Genomic DNA, 25142 nt, shown 5'->3' on the forward strand with positions numbered 1-25142 from the left:
GTCATTTTCTGACAAAAAAAATTCGACTTTTTGTTGACATCTTTTTTAGGTTTTCCTCCTGGTGTGGCACAATGTCATCAAGAAAGGCTGGCTACAAGCCCCTTGTATGCCTCTGGTGCTTCTAGTACGACCATGATCTGAAGGCCTGCACTGATTGCCACGTCATGAACCCGAACGCCTTGAGGGAGCGATCTCTCAAGCTCCTGATGCCTTCAATGTATGACTCTGCAATGATGCAGATCTCGGTCGCAAAGCCCTAGATCTTTGTTGCATTTGACTTCACCTTGTCCGTTGGCTGACGAAACGAGAGAGCATCGTTCGTTGAGGTCTGTCTCTGCGGTAGAGCCGCGCCTGGGCCATTTCTGCGCCTCCCTGAGTTTCCAGAGCTGGAGTCACCCCCGCCCAGCTCCAATAGTTCTATGAGGTCATACGCCTCATGTTTACGCAGTCCATTCCGTCCAGTGTCCCTTTGGGCCTGAGGGTTTGACAGGGGCCCCTTCTGGTTTACCCTGATGGCTCCATCCTCTGCACCATTAGGGCTCCTAGGATCCAATCTTAGATCCTGACGGACACTGGTCATACCATGTCGACCTTCGCTGGCGCTGATCCCAACATCGATGCTTCATGTGCCAACCAGTGGTGCTGCCCAAGTCCTCATCCCCGACACAGAGCCAGAAGGGCGTCAGCTGACACTGCCTATGGCGCTGACTGGAGCCATGCCTTCCAGGCCGGAGCCTGAGCCCCGTTCTTATGGGCTAGAGCTCAGGCAGGATTGGGAGGGGTCCCTAGACACTGAAAGGATACCATCTTTATGATACCAAAGTGGACTTGTGTGAGGATCTGGGTGAGGCCAGTGGAATGGACACTTCTCCAGATACTGGCATGCTTTCTTCCCCTACCATGGCTATGGAGAGAGAGCGTCTTTTGCCATGTTGGAGCAGAGGGCAGGTGAGGTCTTTGACCTTCAGTTTCCCTCAGTGGTAGTCAATACTAACGTCTTGACAGAGGTGCTGCAACTTGGAATGTACCACTCAGAAGCACTACTCCCATTCAATGAGGCCCTCACAGACATCCTACTTGGGACCTGGTCCAAGCCCATGACAGGGGCTCCTGTGAATAGGATGATTGCTCGCCACCACCGCCTGCTCCAGGGAACCCAGACTTCCTCACCCAGCACCTTACCCCAGAGAGATGGTAGTCCAAGTCTCTACAGCTCATGTAAATCCTGGCTTATTTCCTACTGCACTCCCAGATAGGGAATGCAAGTGGCTGGACACATTAGGAAAGAAGATGTTTTCTTCCACCAGCATGGGACTTTGGTCTGTGAACTCTGTGTGCCTTTTGGGCCGCTGTTCCCATGCCATGTGTGATATGGTTGCACAGGTGCTGCCATCAGTTCCAGTGGAGCCTGGGCCGTACTTAACTACGCTGTTTCCGATGCGAGAGACACAGCAAAGTTCACAGTATGATGTGGACTAGACACCATGACTCATGACTCATGACTCATTGGGAAGGGTGGTTTTATCGACCATAGCTTCACAACGCCATGCTTAGCTGAGGAAGCCTGGCTTTTCTGGGGATGTCCATTGATCTCTGATGGACATGCCCTTTGATGGCTCCCCTCTCTTCAGAGACGAGGCAGATTTGGTGTTGTAGTGCTTTAAGGACAGTGGGGCTACAGAAAGGTCCTTGGGCCTTTTTATGGCCCCTCATCACCATCACTCCACAATTTGCTCCTTTCATGCCCATGTAAGGAGTTTCAACCATGCCTTTACACCCCCAGCTACCATATCACGCATGCTACCCAGCCTCTGCATGGCCAAGAGTGTGGCACTCACGGACTCACTGGGTCGGGCAGCCAGTGGTCGGGCCAGTCCACCACCCCTTCGGTACAGCAGCCACCAAATCCTCACAACGTGTCCTTTTACCATCATGGGCACCCAGTTGATGGCAGAATTTGCCATCACCTTTCCCCACTGTAAGTCCATAACATCTGACAGGTAGGTTCTGCAAACTGCCTGTAGGGACTATTCCCTCTCCTTCATAACTACCCCTCCACCCATACTGCCCACATACAACTGGCTGATGGAGGATCACCTATCCCTTCTCCACCAGGAGGTCATGGCTCTCTTGGCCAAGAAAGTGACCATAGAGATGGTGAAGATGCCCGAAGTTGGTCCTGGTGGCTATTCTTGTTACTTCTTGGTGCCGAAAAAGGATGTAGGCCTTCACCCTAGCATAGATCTATGCCCTCTGAATTTCTTCCTAAAAAAGCAGAAGTCCAAAATACTCATCCTCGCTCAGGTCCTGTCTGCCCTGGACCCAGGAAACTGGATTGTAACAATGGACTTCCACAACATTAACTTTCACATTCCCGTCCTACCTGCCCTCAGGTGTTATCTGCGGTTCATAGTATGCCATGGGCACTTTCAGTTCATCGTGGTTCCTTTACCAGTGCCCCTCCGGTGTTCACTAAGGTGATGGCGGTAGTTGCAGCTCATCTTCAGAGAACAGGGATGCCAGTTTTCCTCTACCTTGACAACTGGCTGTTGAAGGCGGGTTCAACCTAGGCTGTTATCTCCCACCTCCAAACTAAGGCAGACCTGCATTTGCTGGGATTCACATGACTCTGACTCTGACAGTGGGATTTAAGGCAACAAAGTGACAACTTTGCAAAAGTTGCACATTGGAAAATGTCACAAGTTGTTTGATACCTTACAGGATCAACTTTATTAGTCCGAGTCAGAAGTTTGCAGAGTTGCTGTGGCAGCCTGCCACTCTTCACTCACAACTGGGCTATAAAGCCTCTTCCACAGTAAAACAACAATGATAGATTTTTTGTGTTGGAACATGTAAACCACATGTTCCACTTTATAATATATAGCACTCTGCCTTAGAGCTCACTAGGTATGCCTTAGAGGTGAATTATGCGCATTAAAAAGGGAGGGCATGGCTTTGCCATTACTTTAAACAGCAAAGTTGAGTTAGCAGTTTAAAACTGCCCTTCCCGTCTGCAGTGGTAGACTAGGAGTCATGTTTTGTTGTCGTCACGCCCAGGGTGGCCGACCCCGTGCTGTAGTCCCTGGGATGCCCCTCTAACATACAAGCCCTCTGTAACTGAGTACCGTACACTAGGAAATTACAAGTAATTTAGCTTATGCCACTTTGGTATACACCAATCAATCATACACAGTTTAAGGTCAGGGCACAGGCACTGAGGCCTGGTTACCAGGCCTCAGTGTACTCTCAGAATAAAAAAAACCAGCAGCATCAGTCCATAACTTTGGAGGTGACCATACAAAAAGAGGCATTTCCTTACAGTGGTTACTTACAGAAATTAAAGTCAAATCAGAACTAAGGAAAGAGGCACATTATATTCAGCTTTTGTAACTATGTGGTTAGTGCTTGAAGTTTCAAATGTGGATTTACAAATCAAGACACGTTGGTGAAGTTCATAGTTTGCAGACATTTTCAGAGTTTGGGTAGTTTCTCAACTCCTGCCGTAGAAGGGTGTTGCAAACAAAAAAATAGCAAAACAATTGCCTGAAACTGTTTTAAAACAGAATTCCCTTTCTAGTGTAGGTTTGTGAGGAAATGGGGTGTTTTACATGGTGTGGTTGTGAAACCTCACCATGTAATACACTTACTAACCCCTTTAGGACCCTCAGATTTTGTCTGTCAAACCCTCTAGGTCAACTCTGGGTAGCTGTGGCACTCAGCAGCAAGGCTTACACAGAGGAACAAGTGCACATCATTTAAACACCACCAAAACAATAAGATTTTAGAAACTAGAATGACAACAATCCACTGAAGGGTTCCGGAGATATGGATTTTACAAGTAATAATAGATTAAAGCATTTTCACTCAACTGCAAACAAGCCTTGGGAAATTCAGCAAATTTGACACTTAGGGGGTCATTACGACCCTGGCGGCCGGCGGAACACTGGCGGTAATACCGCCAACAGGCTGGTGGTGTTCCGCCAGTGTATTATGACCCTGGCGCTTTAGCCATGGCCATACCGCCGGCACCTCCACTATACCGCCAGGCTTCCGCCAGGCGGGCATAATCCCCAACCGCCAGCCTGTCCATGGAAAGGCTAGCGGTAAGGGGGACTCGGGGTGCCCATGAGGGCCCCACAATGTCCATGCGCTCGGCATGGGCAGTGCAGGGGCCCTCAGGCACAGCCCCATCGCGCATTTCACTGCCCGAATATCGGGCAGTGAAATGCGCGACGGGTGCTGCTGCACCCACTGCACATCAACATTGCCGCCGGCTCTATTATGAGCCAGCTGCAATGTTGATGTGACTTTTCCGCTGGGCCAGCGGACAGAAACACTGTTTCCGTCCGCTGGCCCAGCGGAAATTTAATAATAGCTGGCGGTATGTTGGCTCCCGCTGCTTCGGCGGTCTTTTACAAAGACAGCCAAAGTCGTAATCAAATCAAATCAATAACATTTATAAAGCGCGCTACTCACCCGTGCGGGTCTCAAGGCGCTAGGGGGGAAAGGGGGGGTTATCGCTGCTCGAACAGCCAAGTCTTTAGGAGTCTCCGGAAAGCGGAGTGGTCCTGGGTGGTCCTGAGGCTGGTGGGGAGGGAGTTCCAGGTCTTGGCCGCCAGGAAGGAGAAAGATCTCCCACCCGCCGTGGAGCGGCGGGTGCGAGGGACGGCAGCAAGTGCGAGGCCAGCGGAGCGGAGGGGGCGGGTGGGGACGTAGAAGCTGAGGCGTCTGTTGAGGTATTCCGGTCCCTTGTTGTGGAGGGCTTTGTGTGCGTGGGTGAGAAGACGGAAGGTGATCCTTTTGCTGACTGGGAGCCAATGCAGGTGTCTCAGGTGTTCGGAGATGTGGCTGTTGCGGGGTACGTCGAGGATGAGGCGGGCCGAGGCGTTTTGGATGCGTTGCAGGCGGTTTTGGAGTTTGGCTGTGGTCCCGGCGTAGAGGGTGTTGCCGTAGTCCAGGCGGCTCGTGACGAGGGCGTGGGTCACGGTTTTTCTGGTGTCGGCGGGGATCCAGCGGAAGATCTTACGGAGCATGCGGAGAGTGAGGAAGCAGGCGGAGGACACGGCGTTGACTTGCTTGGTCATGGTGAGAAGAGGGTCCAAGATGAAGCCGAGGTTGCGGGCGTGGTCTGCGGGGGTCGGTGCGGTGCCGAGGGCCGTGGGCCACCAGGAGTCGTCCCAGGCGGACGGGGTGTTGCCGAGGATGAGGACTTCCGTTTTTTCAGAGTTCAGCTTTAGGCGGCTGAGCCTCATCCAATCTGCGACGTCCTTCATACCCTCTTGTAGGTTGGTCTTGGCGCTGGCGGGGTCCTTGGTGAGGGAGAGTACAAGTTGGGTGTCGTCGGCGTAGGAGGTGATGATGATGTCGTGCTTGCGTGAGGGCCTGAGAAACGTTTTCTAAGAAAAATGTAGGTAAGTGTCAATGCAGTCTGTTAGAAGTACTTGGGGCGGCCAGCTCTGGGAGGGAGAAAGTCAAGGGAACCATCAAGGTACTTAGGAACAGTTACTTCCGCAGAAGAAGAAGTCCTCCAGCAGTTCCAAGCACTTTATCCCCATTGCAATGGATTCCTATGGAATGGTCTTGAGGCAAAGGATGAAGGATGTTTTTCTAAGAATGCTGTAGCTATGACGTGGTGGATGGTAGTCTTCCTGCAGGGAACTCCACAGAGATGGTGAAGGGGTCCTAGTTGCAGGGTCATGAAGTGCTGTCAAGTCTGGCCCAAGTTGAGTCGCCACTGGACTCCCGAATGCCCGATGTCACGGTCACAGGCCAAACCTTCCTGGGTCAATAACTCACCTTCTGTGGGCTCTAGCTAGGCATGGGTGGAACTAGTGGAGTTTCAGTCCACGGAATTCTATGGAGTTACATAGAAACTCTGCGAGATTCCATGAAGTTCTGTGAGCAGGCGGAATTTGGGCCCATCGCCTTGATTTTTAGCAGTGTGCGCTTGTTCCACACTGTAAAATCAGAGTGAAAGGTCCCACATGGAGTGCCTTAGGATGCTGCTTCTTTCTGCCGCACAAGCAGATTTTTTACTCAAGTGGCATCTTTCTCAGGGTGAAGGGTCACGACCTGCTGTGAACGCCTGCGTTGAGAAATCTCACCAAGAGGCATTCTAGAGCCTAAAATCGTGCTAGGGGGTGCAAATTATCACTCGTACTCAGCAACCCAATGTTGGCGAGCCACGTTGGAGAAAACAGTCCATCACACAGTGGTTGGCAGAGTTTAGCCGCTGCTCTATACTCCAAGCAGAGTGTTGAGTGGGCAAAACTGCTGTACGGTGGAGATGATAGTGGCTTGAAGACTTTGGGCTATCAACTTGCCCCAGCAGTCTTCTTCAGCTGTTGTGTGCCTGTGCTGCAAACTGGAAGCCAGTTGGTTGGCTCTTGGAGTCTCTTGACTTAGCTGGGCTCTGGAGACAGCTTCACCTTGAGCAGGACACAGCAGGCACAGTCCCTTTCTTAATCTTCTGCCCATGTCACATGTTGCACCCTGCCTTAGGACTCGGTAGGCCTGCCAGAGAGGTGATTTACACAGATGTACAGATGTACAGGGGAAGTAGTGGCTTGGCCATTGCTCTTAATGGCAAAGTCAGGCTAGCAGTGCACAACTGCTGTCAGTCTGCAGTGGCATGCTGGGGGACTCATTTCATTTAGGGGACCTCCAGGGTGGCACAACCAGTGCTGCAAGCCCTGGGGTTCCTGTATAACTTGCATGCACTGGGCACCAGAGTACCATTTACTAGTGACTTATATTTAAGCTAGCCATTTTCAATTGGATACAGACGATTCACCATATACTTTCAGGTCAGGACACCAGCACTGAGGTCTGATCAGCAAGTCTCAGTGCACTATCAGAGGCGAAAAGACAGCAACATCAGTCGAAAAACTTGTGGTGACCATAAAAAAAGAGTCACTTCCTTACAAATAGTTTTCCCCTCCAGTAGGGAGTATATGTCTGAAATGGACACTCTGTAGGGTAATCCAGCCGAACAGGTAAATAAGTAAAGAACATTCCAGCAAGCAAATCACTGATAGTTCAGTTTCTGCAGAATGATGCTACACATGCCCCTATGACATTCGTGTATGAAACAATATATAGACCTGCCTGGCCATACTAGATGATTCATTCTTTTTCCATGCAGATCTTATGTTATGGTCTATGAGTAGATTACGATCCCATGGCTTACAATGGACTGATCTATTATTATAAGTCCTGCACTATAGATATCCACTTTTTGTTCTCCCCTACTAGAGGTGGGCAAGCCCCTGAAAGCTTGAGCCAGGCTCGAGACATATGCCTAAGTCTGGCTCAGGTTGAATTCCTTTTGTGCCCCCAAGTCCAAAAAAAGCTGCCACACATGCTCTAACCTTTTATGTAATACAATAAAGGGAATTAGACATGCATCTATAGTGCACAGTGTGAAATCAGAAAACCTAGGAATTTTCACGGTTTCTGTGCCTGACCAAACTGTTTGATCCTAGGCAAATGTTTTATTTAATCAAGCTACCCTTTTTTCTTTATTATATCCAAGAGCACTTTGAGAAACGTGAATTTAGGGTGTATGCTATGTAAGCACCTCTTTTGTGTCTGATTTATATAGACTATAATGTTGAATTTAGGCCACATACAGGGTGCAAATGAGTAATGGCATGACGGGGGCTTGGCAACGTGAATATTTTTAAGTTCATGTATAAAAGCTGTCACTTTTAGCAAATGCCTCTCAATGCAGTAATATAATCTTATGTTACCAAGTTGAAACGCTTGTTTATGTTAACCCCTTCGCTGCCAGGCCTTTTCCCCCTCCTGTGCCAGGCCTTTTTTTGGCTATTTGGGGAAGTTCGCGCTTAGGCCCTCTTAACTTTTTGTCCACATAAGCTAGCCAAGCCAAATTTGCGTCCTTTTTTTCCAACATCCTAGGGATTCTAGAGGTACCCAGACTTTGTGGGTTCCCCTGAAGGAGGCCAAGAAATTAGCCAAAATACAGTGAAAATTTCGTTTATTTCCAAAAAATGGGAAAAAGTGGCTGCAGAAGAAGGCTTGTGTTTTTTTCCCAGAAAATGGCATCAACAAAGGGTTTGCGGTGCTAAAATCACCAGCTTCCCAGCTTTCAGGAAACCCAATTTTTCAACACAAATTTGGCATTTTACTGGGACATACACCATTTTTATGATTTTTTGTGCTTTCACCCTCCTTCCAGTCATTGACAGAAATGGGCGTGAAACCAATGCTGGATCCCAGAAACCTAAACATTTCTGAAAAGTAGACAAAATTCTGAATTCAGCAAGGGGTAATTTGTGTAGATCCTATAAGGGTTTCGTACAGAAAATAACAACTGGAAAAAAATAAATATTGAAATTGAGGTGAAAAAAACAGCAATTTTTCTCTACGTTTTACTCTGTAACTTTTTCCTGCAATGTCAGAGTTTTGAAAGCAATATACCGTTACGTCTGCTGGACTCTTCTGGTTGCGGGGATATATAGGGCTTGTAGGTTTGTCAAGAACCCTAGGTACCCAGAGCCATTAAATGAGCTGCACCCTGCAGTGAGTTTTCATTCTATACGGGTATACAGCAATTCATTTGCTGAAATATAAAGAGTGAAAAATAGGTATCACGAAAACCTTTGTATTTCCAAAATGGGCACAAGATAAGGTGTTGAGGAGCAGTGGTTATTTGCACATCTCTGAATTCCGGGGTGCATGTGAATTACAGGGCATTTCTCAAATAGACGTCTTTTTTACACACTCTCTTATATTTGGAAGGAAAAAATGTAGAGAAAGACAAGGAGCAATAACACTTGTTTTGCTATTCTATGTTCCCCCAAGTCTCCCAATAAAAATGATATCTCACTTGTGTGGGTAGGCCTAGCGCCCGTGACAGGAAATGCCCCAAAACACAATGTGGACACATCCCATTTTTTGACGGAAAACAGAGGTGTTTTTTGCAAAGTGCCTACCTGTAGATTTTGGCCTCTAGCTCAGCCGGCACCTAGGGAAACCTACCAAACCTGTGCATTTTTGAAAACTAGAGACCCAGGGGAATCCAGGATGGGGTGACTTGTGGGGCTCTGACCAGATTCTGTTACCCAGAATCCTTTGCAAACCTCAAAATTTGGCTAAAAAACACATTTTCCTCACATTTCGGTGACAGAAAGTTCTGGAATCTGAGAGGAGCCACAAATTCCCTCCCACCCAGCGTACCCCCAAGTCTACCGATAAAAATTATACCTCACTTATGTGGGTGGGCCAGGTGCCTACAACAGAATAAGGCCAAAAACGTATTCTTCTTTTATACATCTTTAGGCTCACTCTGCTTTGGGGACCCACACAAGTGAGGGGTCATTTTACTTGGGAGACTGAGAGGAATGCTGGGGAGTAGGAATTTTGTGCTGGAGCGGTGATCGTACAAACAAAAGTCAGGAAAATATGCTTTTTTAAGCAAATTTTGAGGTTTGCAAAGGAGTCTGGGTAAGAAAATGTTGGGGGATCCACGCAAGCCACACCTCCCTGGACTCCTTGGGGTGTCTAGTTTAAAAAATGTCTGGGTTTGGTAGGTTTCCCTAGATGAAGGCCACACCCAGGACCAAAAACATAGGTGCCCCCTCCCCCAAACACAGGTAGTTTTGTAATATATCATTTTGATGTGTCCACATACGTCTGATGTGCCCAACACTAAAATTGTGAAAAGAAACGCACTTAGGTTATGTGAAAAAGACCCCTCACCCACCAACCAAGTTGGTGGCATGCTTCATCATCGGGGTCCCACCTGAGACACCTAGCGTGTCTCAAGTGTGCTGCGACGCCTGATTACAGCGGAGCAGGTTTTGTCATTTGTACCACACATACTGGTTGGATTTGGCACGAGGGTGAGTGATGGTTCAGTAGATCAAATTTTATTAACAAGAGATTTCACAAAAGTGAAATGCACTGGTAATAACTGAAAGGCCAAAAAACTGAACCAATGACTCACAGCTCGTGAGCTGTAAAGCCACGGCAAGGCACCAACCGCTTTACAGTCCATTCACACACCTTTCATACATGACATGCACAAGACCATTCACGCCGCCAGCTACGGGCCCAGCACATTACAACTATCGCATCGACAGACACCGCCAGTCAAGGGCCCATCACTTTCATACGCCCACATGCCTGATACAGCAATCACACCAGCTGGTGAGTGTGTGGACTGGCGTTTGGCTGGCACCGCAAGCCAAGTGCCACCCCACCCATACCGCCAGCCAAGAGCCACCCCAAGCACACCGCCAGCCAAGCGCCACCCCAAGCACACCGCCAGCAAAGCGCCACCCCAAGCACACCGCCAGCCAAGCGCCACCCCAAGCACACCGCCAGCCAAGTGCCACCCCAAGCACACTGCCAGCCAAGCGCCACCCCAAGCACACCGCCAGCCAAGCGCCACCCCACTCATACCGCCAGTCAAGCGCCACCCCACGCACACCGCCATCACTTTTTTGTTTTGTTTATAAACAACAAAGAAACCACTAACTACTTGTAAAATAAGTACAAAACTACCAACACAAAAGCTCTAACTAAATACATGACAGTAATGCCAACCGTGAATCCGAACATATGAAAATATAAAATAGGCAGTTTACGCTCACAGTATTTCCCAAAAGTTTTTCCTTGTGTGGTAACTTCTAAAACAGCTGAGCACACACAGCCCAAGCTTTGAAGGGCATTCGGGGCAGTACATCCGGCTCTCCCTCCAGATTGATCTCCAGGCACATACTCTACATTTCTTTGTGGGCAAGTCTTTTTTGGGAGTGGGAGGAATGTGATCTGGAAAGTGGCGATCTTTCAATCTAGCCACATCCTCCACCACTTCTACTCTAGGAACTGTTGCCCGTTCCACCACAATAAGGCTCTCTATCACTGACTCCTGAAATTTAATAAATGTCATCCTTGACTCAGGTGAACAATCCTTGAACACAATAAAAGCATTAAAAGTTGCCAAATGAAATAAATGTAGGGCCAACTTTTTATACCACACGTAAGACTTACGAAGAGCAGTGTAAGGTTCCAACCTCTGATCTACTCTATCAACACCACCCATGTGCCTATTGTAGTCCAAAATGCACGCAGGTTTGCACACTTCCGCAACCTGACCCCAAACAGTCACAGGGGAAGTACTCTCATCATGGATGATAGATAGCATGTACACATCCCTCCTGTCTGAAAATTTCAGAGCTAGCAGCTCATTATTCCGCAAGGCACTGCACTGTCCCCTCTCAAGTTTTTTACAGACAAGCTCCCTTAGATAGCCTTTCTGGTTAGAACGGATTGTGCCACAAGCAACAGTGTCCACTCTAAACAACTCCTTGAACAACTGCACTCCAGTGTAGAAATAATCTACGTACAAATGGTGACCTTTGTTAAACAGTCGTCTACCAAGTTCCCACACAATTTTTTCGCTAACTCCAAAAGTGGCCGGACAACCAGGAGGGTCAATACTGGAATCCCTACCAGTGTAGACCCGGAAATTATACACATATCCTGTACTGCTTTCTGACAGCATATACAATTTAATCTCATAACGTGCCCTCTTACTAGGAATGTACTGCTTAAAAACTAAACGCCCCTTGAAAAGGACCAAACACTCGTCCACACTTATCTCTTTGCCTGGAACATAGACCTCTGAAAACTGATCTACAAAATGATCAAGGACAGGCCTAATCTTAAAAAGACGGTCACAATCAGGGTGATCTCGTGGCAAGGCTAAAGCATTGTCTACAAAATGCAGCATACGAAGAAGAAGCAAATACCGATTTCGTGTCATAGTTGCAGGAAATATAGCCGTTGCCATCAAGGGACTAGTAGACCAATAAGAAGCCAGTGACGGCTTCCTGATCAACCCCATCAAAAAAGTCAAGCCTAAAAACTTTTTCATCTCTTCCAGATATGTGGGAACCCACTGAGAAGCTCTAGACAGAGGCTTAAGTCTGGCAGCGTTGTCCCGCAAATATTGCTCTGCATACAAATTAGTCTGCTCCACAATCTCTTCCAAAAATACATTGTCCATAAACAAGTGAAAGAAATGGACAGGCAAAAAGTTTTCCGTATTGACTGTACACCCTGGGAGACCAGTAAATGCAGGTAACTGTGGCTGCTCCATGTTTGGGGCAATCCAGGTGTCAGGTCTTCTAATGGGAAACCCTTCAGCCCCAGGCTGCTGCACTCTTGGCACATCAATGTCCTCCTCTACAACAGGCCCTTCATCTGCACTGAGAGTAGCTTCCTCATCAGAAGAATACTCTCGGACAGATAACTCACTGCCAGAATCTCTCACTTCCTCCTCTGCCTCAGATGCAGAGTCAGTCTCGTAATCATGGTCTGAAGACGACTCAAAGAGCATGCCAACAACCTGCTGAGCGGTCACTCTGCAGCTAGCCATGATCCTCACTAACAACAAATGGATTGCCAACAACAACTAGCACTAAAATAAGTAATAAACAAAGTGTAGCTTTATCACAAAGAGTTATGTACTAAAAAACTATACCACTCACTTGCCTGAAAAAGCTACTCACCAGCAACTACTCTGCACAGACACAGCAATCACCAATGATATCCCACTAAAAAGAAAAAAGAAAAAAGCAAATTAGACATATGACAACACAAATAACATTGTGCTCAAATCTAAGGACAATTTCACACACAATACTGCATTTAGTACACCACCTACAAACATGTCATTCATGCATGTCAACAATACTCCTTTGGAGTAAATTGCTTTCACTTACCTAAAACATGCAACTATGCAAACCGCAGGACAACTACTGCCAAAACCGCAAGGATCCACAGCAAAGGAAGCAAAAGCTTTGAACTAGAACAAAAAGAAGAAATAAACTGTTATAATCACAAATACAAATACTTCGCCAGTTGACAAACACCCCACCACCAAGAACTCAGAAATTGTCCCTGATGCCTAAGTGGCTTCTGCCCCACTAGGAGGCAGATGGGCCTAAAATAAAAATAGGCTGATCTGCCTCCAAGGGGGGCGACCCTTGCCAAAGGTGCCGCCGCCCCCCCCCCCCCACACACACAAAACACACACACAGGATCCCTGGTGCCTAAGTGGATTCCGCCCCCCCTTGGGGGCAGATGGGTGTAAAAAAATTGGCCGATCTGCCCCCAAGGAGGGCAGAAATGGACAACAGCTCTGTGCCCACTTTAGGGGGCGACCCTTGCCAAAGGGGGCAAACGGGGGGCACCCCCAGCACTAAACAAAAAAAGGGAAACCAAAAAAAAAATCCCTGCCGTATTGGTGGTTTCTGCCCTCCTTTGGGGCAGATGGGCCTACAAAAATAGGCCCCTCTGCCCCCATGGGGGGCAGAGATAGCAAATACGAAATGTCCCCCATTTGGGGGGGCGACCCTTGCCCAAGGGGTGCCCCCAAACACACAAAACACACACACCTCACAATCCCTGGCACCTAGTGGGTTTCGACCCCCCCCGGGGGCCAGATCGGCCCAAAACATGGCCTATCTAGCCCCAGGGGGAGCGACCCTTGCCTCAGGGGTCGCAGCGACTGCCGCTCAGACAAAGCCCTGGGGTCTGTGCAGTTTCTCCAACCTGGCTGTTAAACACAGCTAGGCTGGAGAAACCTAAGTACGCATGTGTGTTTGGCCGGCCTCCCACTCCCTGCTCCAATTAACAATGACCTAATAAACTACAGTTGCTTTGCAATATCTGGAAAGCCAAAAAAATAATCAGAGTCCAGAAGCCTGTAAATGGCTGCAAGTCTTTATTTTGCTTTTTTCACAACTAAATAGCCATTATTTTATCTTGAAATCATTCCTGCATTGATCTGTCCTTCACAGCGTTTTCTCTTCACACATCCTAAGCTGGGCCACTTCATTTGATGTTGCCAAATTATGGAATACGGATTTGTGCTCACCAAAGAATGCTGGCGTAGTTACAGGGAGTGTACAATTCATAGCCACTCTATGCGTGTGAGCAAAAAAGTAAAAATCTGAGAAACAGGAGGTGAGAAAGAGAGACTGGAACAAGACAAGCCAGTTTGGGTGACGTGGAACTATGTGAAAAGGACGTTTAGGTTTATTTAGAGAATGTTGCATTGCTGCTGCCCATGCTACACCTGTGTTGTGTGTTAGTGACTCATGGGATAAAATGTTTCACTACACAAATCCAAAACGACTGCCATTGTCACAGATTTTTTTAATCGATGATGTAAATTATAGAGTGAACCCGCCACAAATTAAGTGAATCTTACTTCTGGTCTTGTCTGTGAAACAAGCAGAGTTATATTCAATGGATGAGACCACTTTGTCAAATTTAAAACTATAACTGGCAAGAAGACCCAAACCATGTGTAACACGTTCGTCGAATTCTGATTTTTTAGCCATCATCACTTTCCATATGGGGGTTCTGAACCCATATAGACAGTATGAAAAGTAAAACACCAAACCCCAGAATGGAATGTGATGCTGACTAAAAAGTTGGATATGGCTGATGGTGTCACATCATGGCACAACTCACCATCTTTTAGAAAAGCAACATAAAATTCATTTGGCAGTGGGCAGAACTGGCATTCCAAGTGCAGGTATGAGTACCCACTGCTAATGGGCTGACATTAATGCCTTTCTAAAAACAAAGGGAGTAATAATAATACCCCATTTCATAGAACAATGACAGTGTGCATTCAGTACTCACATAGCACCATTGTCAACCCCCAACTATTACAGGAGAAAGAAAACAACGTTCTTGCGCTGCTCCTATATGCTCAGCATCGCACTTGCAACACATCTGTGAGGTGTTCTGCTTTGAACAGGGGTCGCACATGCTATATGTGCTACCCCGTGAGGGCTGCCAGTTTACAAGTCCATGTGACATCTTTTCTGCTTCCATGGTTTACCCCTAAAGTTAATTTTAGAAACTACACAACCCCATGTGAGGTTATTTATGATGGATACTTCTACCTGCAGATTCATCACCTGTAGAACAAAGGTGTCAGACTTCAAAGCAGCGAGGCCGCTGGTACAGGGCCCTGGACTCAGAAAACACGGGAATTGATGTGATGCCATTGAGTCCCTAAAACACAAGCCCTGGCTCTTCGAAGTCGATTAACTTTTTTCTGCATCTTAAACAGCTTCATTCTGTGAGTAAATTTCATCACCAAATTTAAAATAGAAAAGCAGTACCAAAATACTCCCCCAAAAGGTCTGCGTTTAAACCCTGTCGGAACTGGGAGGGGCAGATATCTATTACGGGCCCTCATGAGGTCTCTCTGTTGTGCTCATGATCTGACCACAACTCAAAGGCTTGTTCAGCATGCCTCAATATGCGCCCAAAGGCCATCAAGGTCGGGAGGCCAGTCTTTTCATGGTCCAAGTGAAGGATGACCACCAATGAGGGAAATGTTCCCGGCACCATCTTCAGCCAAGAAGAAGAGGAAACATAGAAGGAAGGAAAAGAAACATGCTAAAGGGAAGTTGCCTCTTCATTCTCTATCTCTCGCACGAGCTTCGTCCTCTGAACTGGTGCTTGTCAACTTTACATTGTTGCATTCTCTGTGCAGCCCTGCTCCCCCTTTGGACCTGGCTCTGGACAGACCCCTACACCAGAGCTTTTTGCACTGGCACATCCGTCGATCTAGTTCCCAAAATTGACTTTGGCCTTTCCTGAGTTCCCAACTGCAGGAGACCCAGCAGCGTTCCTGGACTTTATGGGCATATTTACTGGAAAGTGGGGCACAACAGATGATGTGCCACTTTTCTTGCTCCCCCCCCCACTGGCACCTAACATCACCATGGTAGTGCTGTATTTATGATAGTCGCACCATGGTGGTCGTTAGGCCAATAGCGTCAACATTTTTTATGCTATTGTGGAGCTTTTCTGCACTCGTGTATAAAATGTTGATGCTAGTGCAGCGAAGTGCAAGGAGCCCCAAAGGTTACTATAGGTGTGTAATTTCAACGTCTGCTTTGAGCAGGTGTTAAAAATGATGCCAGAAATGGCGTAATGAAATCTTGTAAATTTCACCGGGCCCCTTTTGCGGGCCTCCTAGGGCCGTAATGCCCCTTGCATATATAATGCTTGGTGCAGGCATATTGTGGCGCATATTGTGGCGCAAGTGCATTGCGCCACTTTGTAAATATGGCGTGGTAAAAATACCTCTGTAACGCCACATGAGCATAAACAAATGACGGTGGTGTGGCACAAGGAGGTTCCAGGGGCTTGTAAATATGCCCCTATGTATGCCATCTTCACCAAAAAACAAAAGCCTCAACACCATCCAGCGCACCTTCAGGCCAGCCAGCTGCACCGTGTCTGCCACTCTTTATGCCATTTCATCTGACGCATTTTGGAGCCGCACTGTCAGAACCAGTGCTAGCGCCACATTGGTTTGACTGGCTCTCCACTTCTCAGCACCACAGCCATTGCCATGGACAGGGCCAACCCCGCCTCCACTGCCACCACTACCTCCTCCGACTCCAAACACAACACTGTCGGCACCACAGATCAACGTCGAGCCTCAGCCTCCTTCTTGAGGAGGAGGCTTATCAAGGATGCCTCCATGACATTTTTCAGACAGATTCTGACCCTGTGAAGTATTTCACCAGTGGTGAACTGAATTAGGAACCCCTTTATGTTTAGGGCCTGTCTTCAGCCAGTGGGCTAGACACCTTAACGGAGTTGACTATGGACTTCCTCACTGGATCATCAATGTCAGAGGTCATCTCTTTGCACAATCTCATATTCAAAGCTGCAGAAGTGATGGCCTTGCAATAGCCACGATGGAGATAAAGACCAACATCCGCACTGAGGTTCTCCTGCCCTCATCAAACTCTTCAGAACACCTTTCTTTCCATGCACCCTTCACCAGAGAATTTGTTTATGAAGGCCTCCTGTTCAAGGACCCAATCGGGAGGTACTTTCTATACAGCCATGCCGACAGGGCATCAAAACGGTTGGAAGCCTAAGGCAAGACGGCCTTTTCTGCAGGTGTTGTGGCCTTGAAGTCACTCAATGCCAACTGCATGCTCGCCTGCTATTATCACGCTTTGTGGGACATGGCCCATAAGATACTTCCACATGTTCCTGCCTTCATGAAGGAGCACTTTCAGGAGCTCATCACGGATCGGCAGAATTCTTCCCAGCATATCATTAAGCCTAGATTGGGCACCACAGAGAGACCATCACCACTCTTGGCTCAGGACGTCCAAGTTCTCATCCAGTGTCCAGGCATATCTAATTGTCCTTCCCACCAATGGCATGCGCTTGTTCGGGGACAAAGCTGACTCAGCACTGGAGCAGTTTAAGGCATGTAAAACGACGATCAGTTCTTTGGGTCTTCAGCTTCCGCTAACCAAGGACTTCTGGTCTTTTCACCGCTTTGAGAGTTTTGGACAAGGTTCTTCTTTTTGCTCCCAGCAGTACACGGCGGCACTCCAGCAGCAGAATCCACTCATCTGGCTGTACAGAGTCTAGGGTTGAGGTAAAGGCTGTGGATCTGTTGTGCAACCCTCCTTCTCTTTGCCCACATTCCCGGGAAAGCAGGCCTAGTTTGCTTCCCCAAGCCCACACAGAGCCTGTGGAAGTGTGGGTGTCCTGGTTTCTTCTGTCCTGGAAGTCAATTACTTCAGACCAGTGGGTCCTTCAAATTGTAGAAAAGGGCTACACCGTTCCCTTGGTTCAGATTAACCACCCCATCCCACCTCCTCCTTCCTCCCTCTTTTCCACCTTCAGACCATTTAGCCGTCCTAAAGCAGGATATGACAGCTTTCCTCCTCAAAGAAGCGGTGGACTTAGTGCCAGAGAGGGAAAAGAGCCAAGGATGTTACATATGCTACTTCTTAGTTCCCAACAAGAATGGTGGTCTGCATTCCATTCTGGATCTCAGGAGCCTGAAATTCTTCCTCAAAAAGAAATGTTCAAGATGCTGACCCTGGCTCAATTTTTGCTGGTGTTGGAACTTGGAGACTGGATGGTGTCACCTGACCTGCAGGATGCGTACTTCCACATCCTGATCAATTCTGTGGTCGCATCAGAAGTACTTGCAGCTTGTTCTACACACTACCTATTTGTAACAGTCCAAAACTGCAGTTTGATTTGACATTTGCACCCAGACCCTTCCCCAAGGTGATAGCAGCAGTTGTGGCCCATCTCAGACAGTCAGGTATCCCAGTTTTACCATACCTCGATGACTGGCTCCTCAAAGCCAGTTTGCCGTAGGTGTTGTTGTGCCATCTGTAGATGATGGCATCCCTGCCGTTCAGCCTGGTCTTTTTGATCAAAAAGACCAAATCTCACCTGTGGCCCTCCCAACAACTCTAGTTTGTAGGGTTGTCACTGGACACCACCCTTCTCCAAGCTTTTCCTTTGTCACAAAGAATACAGGACACTCAAGAGTTGATTCTGTATTTCCAGTGAGGCGCAAGATCTCATTCATGAGAGTCCTGCGATTTCCTAGGTTTGCTGGCCTCCTGCATTCTCCTAGTCACCCAATCATGTTGGCGCATGAGGGCCTTGCAATGGTGCCTCCGCAGGCACTGGTTCCATTCCAGGTGAAGCCTGTCAGACTCCATCCTGCTGTCCCCCAGTGCTGTGGCAGAAGTGGCTTAGTGGGGAACCGAGGTGAACCTCACTTGCGGGTTGGCCTTCACTCTCCCTCAGGCTGTGACTACGGTAGTGAAAGATGTTTCCATCTTAACGTGGGAGTCCATCTGGAGATCAGGTGCCTCTGTTTTCCCAGAAGAGTGGGTTCTTCACATCAACTTGTTGGACCTGTGGGCAATTCAGCTGGAGCTCCAGACCTTCCTGGTGGCGTCACCTTGCTGATCACAAGTGGCGTCTTCTTCCTAAGATAGGCCGAGACTTCTTTGCCCAGTGGGTCACTCCACAGATGGACTTATTCACCTCCTCAGAAAATGCTTATTGCCACAGTTCTGTGCCCTCCAGTGTCTTTGAGGGAAGCTTTGGGGATGTGTTTCAGTTGAGGTGGAACTTTCAGCAGCATTACACATTTCTCCCCATAATGTTGACTCCTTGAGGTCTCAGAAAGATTCATCAACACCGGGCCCATGTCATCCTCACTGATCGCAAAGGATGTGGTATGCAGACCTTCTGCACTTCTGTACATGTTCCCCACTTTACCTTCCACTCAGGCCGGAACTTCTAACCCAATTTGGGGGGACTAGTTCTGCAACCCAATCACCAAGACCTCTCCTTTACATGCTTGGAGAGTGAGCAGAGTCAGCTAAGCTCCTTTCAGCTGACAATGGATGTGGTTGGTGTCATCTTGTCTGCTCTTCACCCCTTCACTAAGTCAGCTTATTCCGTCAGATGGAGAAACTTTCTTTCATGGTGTGTGGACAAAGGTGTGGATCCTGTACAGGCCAGACTGTCTCAAGCATGGCAATTTGTGCTTTCCCTTATTCAGAATGTGCTATTGGCACTGTGAAGGAATGTTTAGCAGCATTGTCTGCTTTTCTCTGTCTGCCAGATTAGCCGTCCCAGTTCAAATCCCCTGTTGTAATGCGTTTTCTTAGGGGCCTGACCAATCTTCTTCCTCCGACTCCATTTGTGGTTTCTCAATGTGACTTAAATCTGACTCATTCTTCGTTGATGAGGACTCCATTTGAGGCCCCTCCACAGTTGTACCCTTTGTATGTTGACCGTAAAAACTGCGTTTTTGGTTTCAGTCTCGTCAGCTATACAGGTCAGCGAGTTGCAAGCCCTTAACTGTCTCCCCCATTCACTGCCTTCTTTCCAGACACGTTGGTGTTGCCAACCAGGGCTGCTTTCCTCCCTAAGGTTGTCCATCATGCCCTGTCACTCTTTTAACCTTCTACACTCCACCTCATCCCACGAAAAAGGACAATGGTTGCATTGGTTGGATCCTCAGCTTTTGGTTAACTGATACCTGGACTGCAAGAAGGTCTTCCGATCAGACAACCAGCTCTTTGTCGGCTACTGTGGTACCAAGAAGGGTAAGGCAGTACAGAAGAGAACTCTGTCTTGTTGCATCATCTTCTGCATCAAGACCCTCTACGCCTTAGCCAAGAAGGTACCTTCTTAAGGAATTAAAGCTGATTCCACGAGGACTAATTCAACCACTTCTGCACTTGCTCAATCTTTAAGGTGGGGACATGGGCTTCTTTGCACACTTTTACGAACAAAGATGTACAGTTTGCCAGATTTATCTTGCAGGATTTCCTTGTTTACTCATTCATGAATCCTCCTTCTGGGCAGGGCATTGCTGTGAAATATGTTGTACATGTGAGGAATGTGCAGGTAGAAGTATCCATCATAAAAAAGCTATTTACCTTCAGTAACAATCTTTATGGTGGATACTCTTTCTACCTGTAGATTCCTCACTGACCCGTCTACCTTCCAGTGTGATGAATGAGTTAAAAGGAAAGTTAATAAGATTTTATCTTACATTATTTTGGTACTGCAATCCTTCATCACCCTCAATTTATCCAAATCTCACCTCATAGGTTGGTGAAACAAATTGGAGGGAAACTGACATTGATCTGGCAGGGCAGGCTTTTTATGGACACAGTGATGTTGACTGAGTCCAGTGCCCTCTATCGGCAGCCTCAGCGCAAATTTTCCAGATCCAGTCTGACACTTGGGCTTTGTTCTACATGTGAGGAATCTGCAGGTAGAAGTATCGCTGAGAAGAAAGTTATTTTCAGTAACAGTATTTCTGAGGGATATTCTTTCTGCCTGCAAAACTCCTCACTGATCCACCCACCTCCCAATTTGATGGATGAGTTATAAGGAAAGTTAGTAAGATTCCATCTTACATTATTTTGGTACTGTAATCCTTCATCAATGTCACTGTATCCAAATCTTGCCTCAAAGGCTGGGGATAAGATGGAGGAAAACTGTTGATGCACTGAGGCAATCTCTTTAGGGACTTTATTAAGTAGCATTGACTGAGTCCAGTGCCCTTTGCTGGCGACCTTGTTGCTTAGGGGTTTCCGGCTCCAGTCTGGGCTTTGTCCTACCAGTGAGGAATCTGGCAGGTGGAAGTATCTCTCAGAAGAAAAAGTTACTTATCTGACACCCAGGCTTTGTTCTTTAGGTGAGGAATCTGCAGATAGAAAGCTTGTTACCGAAGTAAAGTAATGTTTTCTTTCTGCTTAAAAGGCCTGGGTCCATACTGTGTTACAAGGGTACAGTTTCCCCACCTGCAAAGGCAACAAGGGCTCTGCTTTAAGTATTCAAGAGTCCAGCCTCCAGAGCTCTTTTTAAAAGTATACTGACCTCTATATGTGTGGGGGGTAATGTTGAGAAGAGTAGGTGATGGCCTCTTTCCTTCTGATAAGTTATTCAAGATCATGGGCTGCTGCTTGGTTTAATCCTTGTAAACATATGCTTCTAAAGGGTTCCACTTTTCTCTTTTTTTCCCACAGGCACTTCTTCCCAGAGCAGTTCTCCAGCCTCCAGCACGCCCAACTCCCCAGCCAGCTCCTCACACCACATCCGTCCCAGTACTCTCCATGGACTGTCCCCGAAACTGCACCGCCAGTACCGTTCAGCTCGCTGCAAGTCTGCTGGCAACATCCCACTCTCACCGCTGGCACACACGCCTTCACCAACCCAGTCCTCCCCTCCTCCGCTGCCCGGACACACCGTGGGCAGCTCCAATACAACACAGAGCTTCCCAGTCAAGCTGCACTCCTCACCACCTGTGGTACGACCTAGACCGAAGAGCGCCGAACCACCACGATCACCATTGCTGAAGCGGGTCCAGTCAGCTGAGAAACTGGGCTCCCCACTTACTTCAGAAAAGAAGGTGGTGATGCGCAAGCACAGCCTGGAGGCTTCACACTCCGACTACAGGAAAGAATTCCATGGAGAACTGGGCCTGCAGAGCCTAGTGGAGACAGATGGTGAAACACTGGCCCTTGGAGAGGCAGGAGCCGTGAAGCAGGTGGCCATGCGCAGACTGGGGCGCCAAGAGTCCCCACTGAGCCTCAGTGGTGAGGCCCTCCTTTCTACCCGGGCAGAAAAGAGCAGAGAGTTACAGGAGCCAGAGATAAGCATTACCCTTGACTTGAAGGGCAGATCAACAGAGGGAATGGTAGATGAAGTCAAGATGAGAAGGCCCACCTCAACCGTGAAGGGGGAATCCAATCGACATGGCGAGAAAGAATGGGAGAAACACAGGTACCCAACTCAGAAGAAGGGTGACTCTGAAATAATTCTGCCTTCAGTGGAACCCCCAAGAATTAGTGCAGCAAAGGAAATACATCCAAGCAGTCAGAGCGAGGAGTCAAGTAGGGGGCAAGCACTATGTAACAGCTCCATGAGTTCAGGAAATGGACGAGTAGTGCTGGCCAAGGATGGCACCAAGACCAATGACATACACACATTGAGCAATTCCTTGCCTTTAAGCCCATCCACAGTGAGTTCGTCTAAAGTGGATTTAATCTGTAGTAGTGGGGGAGTAAAAACTCCTGAGAGAGGCCACTCTGATGATCGGAAAGTTGGCTTAGGAGATCTGCTGTGCAAGAAACATCAAGGTGTACAGACTGAAGACACCTACTTGGCCTCCCGTTGCCAACAGAAGGCTTTAAGCCCCGTTCAGGAGTATGAAGTTATCAGGCGAAGTCCACTCGGGATCAAAGAAGCCACAGATGAAGTATCTTCTTTGGCTGAATATTGCACTAATATGAAAACTAGGGGGTGCTGGACTGCAGACCCTGTCCAGGTCCCTCATCTGTTGGCCAAAGATTGCCCCGAGAAAGCTCATGCATGGCCACAGACCATAAAAAAGGTTGAGAAAGAGCATTTGCCTCCAAAGGAGAATCCTCAGTCTGCCTGTTCAGACATGACTCAAGATGTGGCACCTGGTCACATGCCAAATCGATCCAACACTGTGGACCAAGATGGCTCTGCCAATGACTTTGTGAAGGTTCATAACGGCTGCCAGAAGGAACGGTGGTTTTTGGAAGTGGTTGAAGAACACACTACAGTGACATCAGCTCCTGCCAAATGCAAATCTGCCTCCCCAAAGCTATCACCCTCTAACCTAGAGCAGGTTGATTCCTTGTGCCTCGGTGATAGCACAAAAGCAGGGTTGGTTTCAGCAGTGAGGAAGGGCATCATTGAAGAAAAACTCCTAGGAGCCCAAGAGCAGAAAAACAAAGAAGATCACAAGCCAGTAGACAAAATGCCACATGGGTGCACGACTGGCCAGACCAGGTCACAAGTGGAACCCATAGCAAGAACCCCAGCAACTGCGGCTGTGACAGACTTGGCCCAGGGGACAATTGGGGCAAAAAAGGGCACTACGCACTAAGGAAAAAACATGATGGCTTTGAAAGAGGCCCTGCCCCTCCCCCCAACAAAACAATGTGAATTAAAGTGATATTGGCAGACGTGCCTTGTAGAGGAGGAGTTGAACACATTGTTCATGGCACAATTAGTAGAGTGGATTGTTGGGGGAGTGGGAGGTGTGGGGGTACAATAGTCAGTTTACAGCTCTGAGGGCGAGTGTAATGTATAAACACCGCCATTTCGATTTTTCATTAAGAGTGTCTGTTCCCACCTCCCATTGCCAGCCTTTAGTACTTGATCTGCTGTGGTGCACTTACTGAGCCCTCCAACCTATAGAGTACTGAGGGACTTCTGGTGGTCCCATCTTTAATTGAACATCTCCCTGCTGCTCTGGCTGGCCCAACCTGCACACTCCCCTTCCAGTTTCTGTGGCAGCGCATGCCCTATTACTGTGCAAACCTTGTTCTGTGCATCCCACCTGCTCTGTGTCTGTAAACATATGTTTAAGCAAAGTCTTACCAGAGACCCTACCCATGCACTTGCCCCATCTGAGTCATATGGTGTTGGGGCAAGTCCGGTTCATTTTCTGGATCACTTGCTGACCGCCTCAGGAAGCCTGTGATGGCCCAGAGTATCAGACTGAAGGTTGTGGTCTCCACCCCTATAGAGGGGTATGTCTGTGTGTACAAGTGTGATTTTATCTGTGTTCCCCAGAGACTCTCCAAATGTCTCCGCTGCCAGCCTAGACCTCAGTGGTAATCACACCTGCTTTACCTCCAAGATAATACATACCCGAGACACAGATTGTGACTCTCGCACAAAGGAACCCCGTGCAATTCTTCGCAACACAATGACCAGCCATCGTATCAGGAAACCGGCGATCCAGTGGCACACACGTCATTCACATATCATTATTGTTATGGTGGCAAGACCTGCTTTCCTAGTCCTTGTGGGATACTTATTCTAAGGCCACAAATCCTTTTTGTAGGTTGCTTTTGCAGTTGGTAAATGCTGCACTGGTAAGATTCGTAAAACTGTAATAATCAGTACGTATAGAAAAATCATTTATAATAAAATTACAGAGCTTTAATGGACCCCTGCTTTTGATGGAGAGCTGAAGTTTAATCTTGAGAGTGGCTCCCACCTAGACGCTTTGTTTTTCAGGTTCACGAACGATGGCATAAATGGGTACTAAGATGAAAGCAATGTAAGGAGATTGAAAGTGAGGTAATAGGGGAGTAGTTGCAATGTCACTATTTTTTGACCACGGTCTAAAGCTGGTATCACTGAAGCTATGTTTTGGTCGACTGCCAACAATCCGAACAGTGGCGTGAGAAAGCTGTGCTTGTTTGTCCACCAGAACTCAGGTCCAAGATCTTCTTCTTTTACTACTAGAAGGCAAAGGGGACCGTTCATTCTGTTATTTTTTATGATCATTTGGTTCAAATGTCTATTATGTCTTAACGTATGCCTAAATATATATATATATATATATATATATATATATATATATATATATATATATATATATATACACATGTATATATATATATGTGTATATATATATATATATATATATATATATCCAGGATTTAGAGCTAGACCCAGATCTGTATAGTGCAGCTCTTTCTATGCAATGTTTGACTTTGATTTCATGCCACAGTGAATTTGATTTCGTTGAGAAATTGTTGTATTTCCACTTCCTGACAGAGACTTGTCATTGGGTCAATGGTTCATGACGTTTTTATCCTCTTACAACCGGATGCTGGCAGCCCTGGCGTAGCTTCATGCTCGTGAAGTTGCTGAATAGTTGTAGAATAGGCTGCTTCGAACACAGCCTAACTGTAGGCGTTTGGAGTCATGTGACAGTA

General features: G+C 47.5%; 1 protein-coding gene across 1 annotated transcript in view; it reads left to right on the top strand.

The window, feature by feature from the left end:
- Positions 1-24734, top strand: part of MAST1 (microtubule associated serine/threonine kinase 1) — a 696806-nt gene extending 672072 nt beyond the window's left edge. The window contains exon 27 of the mRNA XM_069231862.1: positions 21402-24734. Coding sequence (XP_069087963.1) covers positions 21402-23293 — 1892 coding nt within the window. The 3' untranslated portion in view covers positions 23294-24734. The remainder of the gene's footprint in view (positions 1-21401) is intronic.
- The last annotated feature ends 408 nt before the right edge of the window (positions 24735-25142 follow it).

The sequence above is a fragment of the Pleurodeles waltl genome, chromosome 4_2 (genome assembly GCF_031143425.1).
Source record: "Pleurodeles waltl isolate 20211129_DDA chromosome 4_2, aPleWal1.hap1.20221129, whole genome shotgun sequence".
NCBI classification, from domain to species: Eukaryota; Metazoa; Chordata; class Amphibia; order Caudata; family Salamandridae; genus Pleurodeles; species Pleurodeles waltl.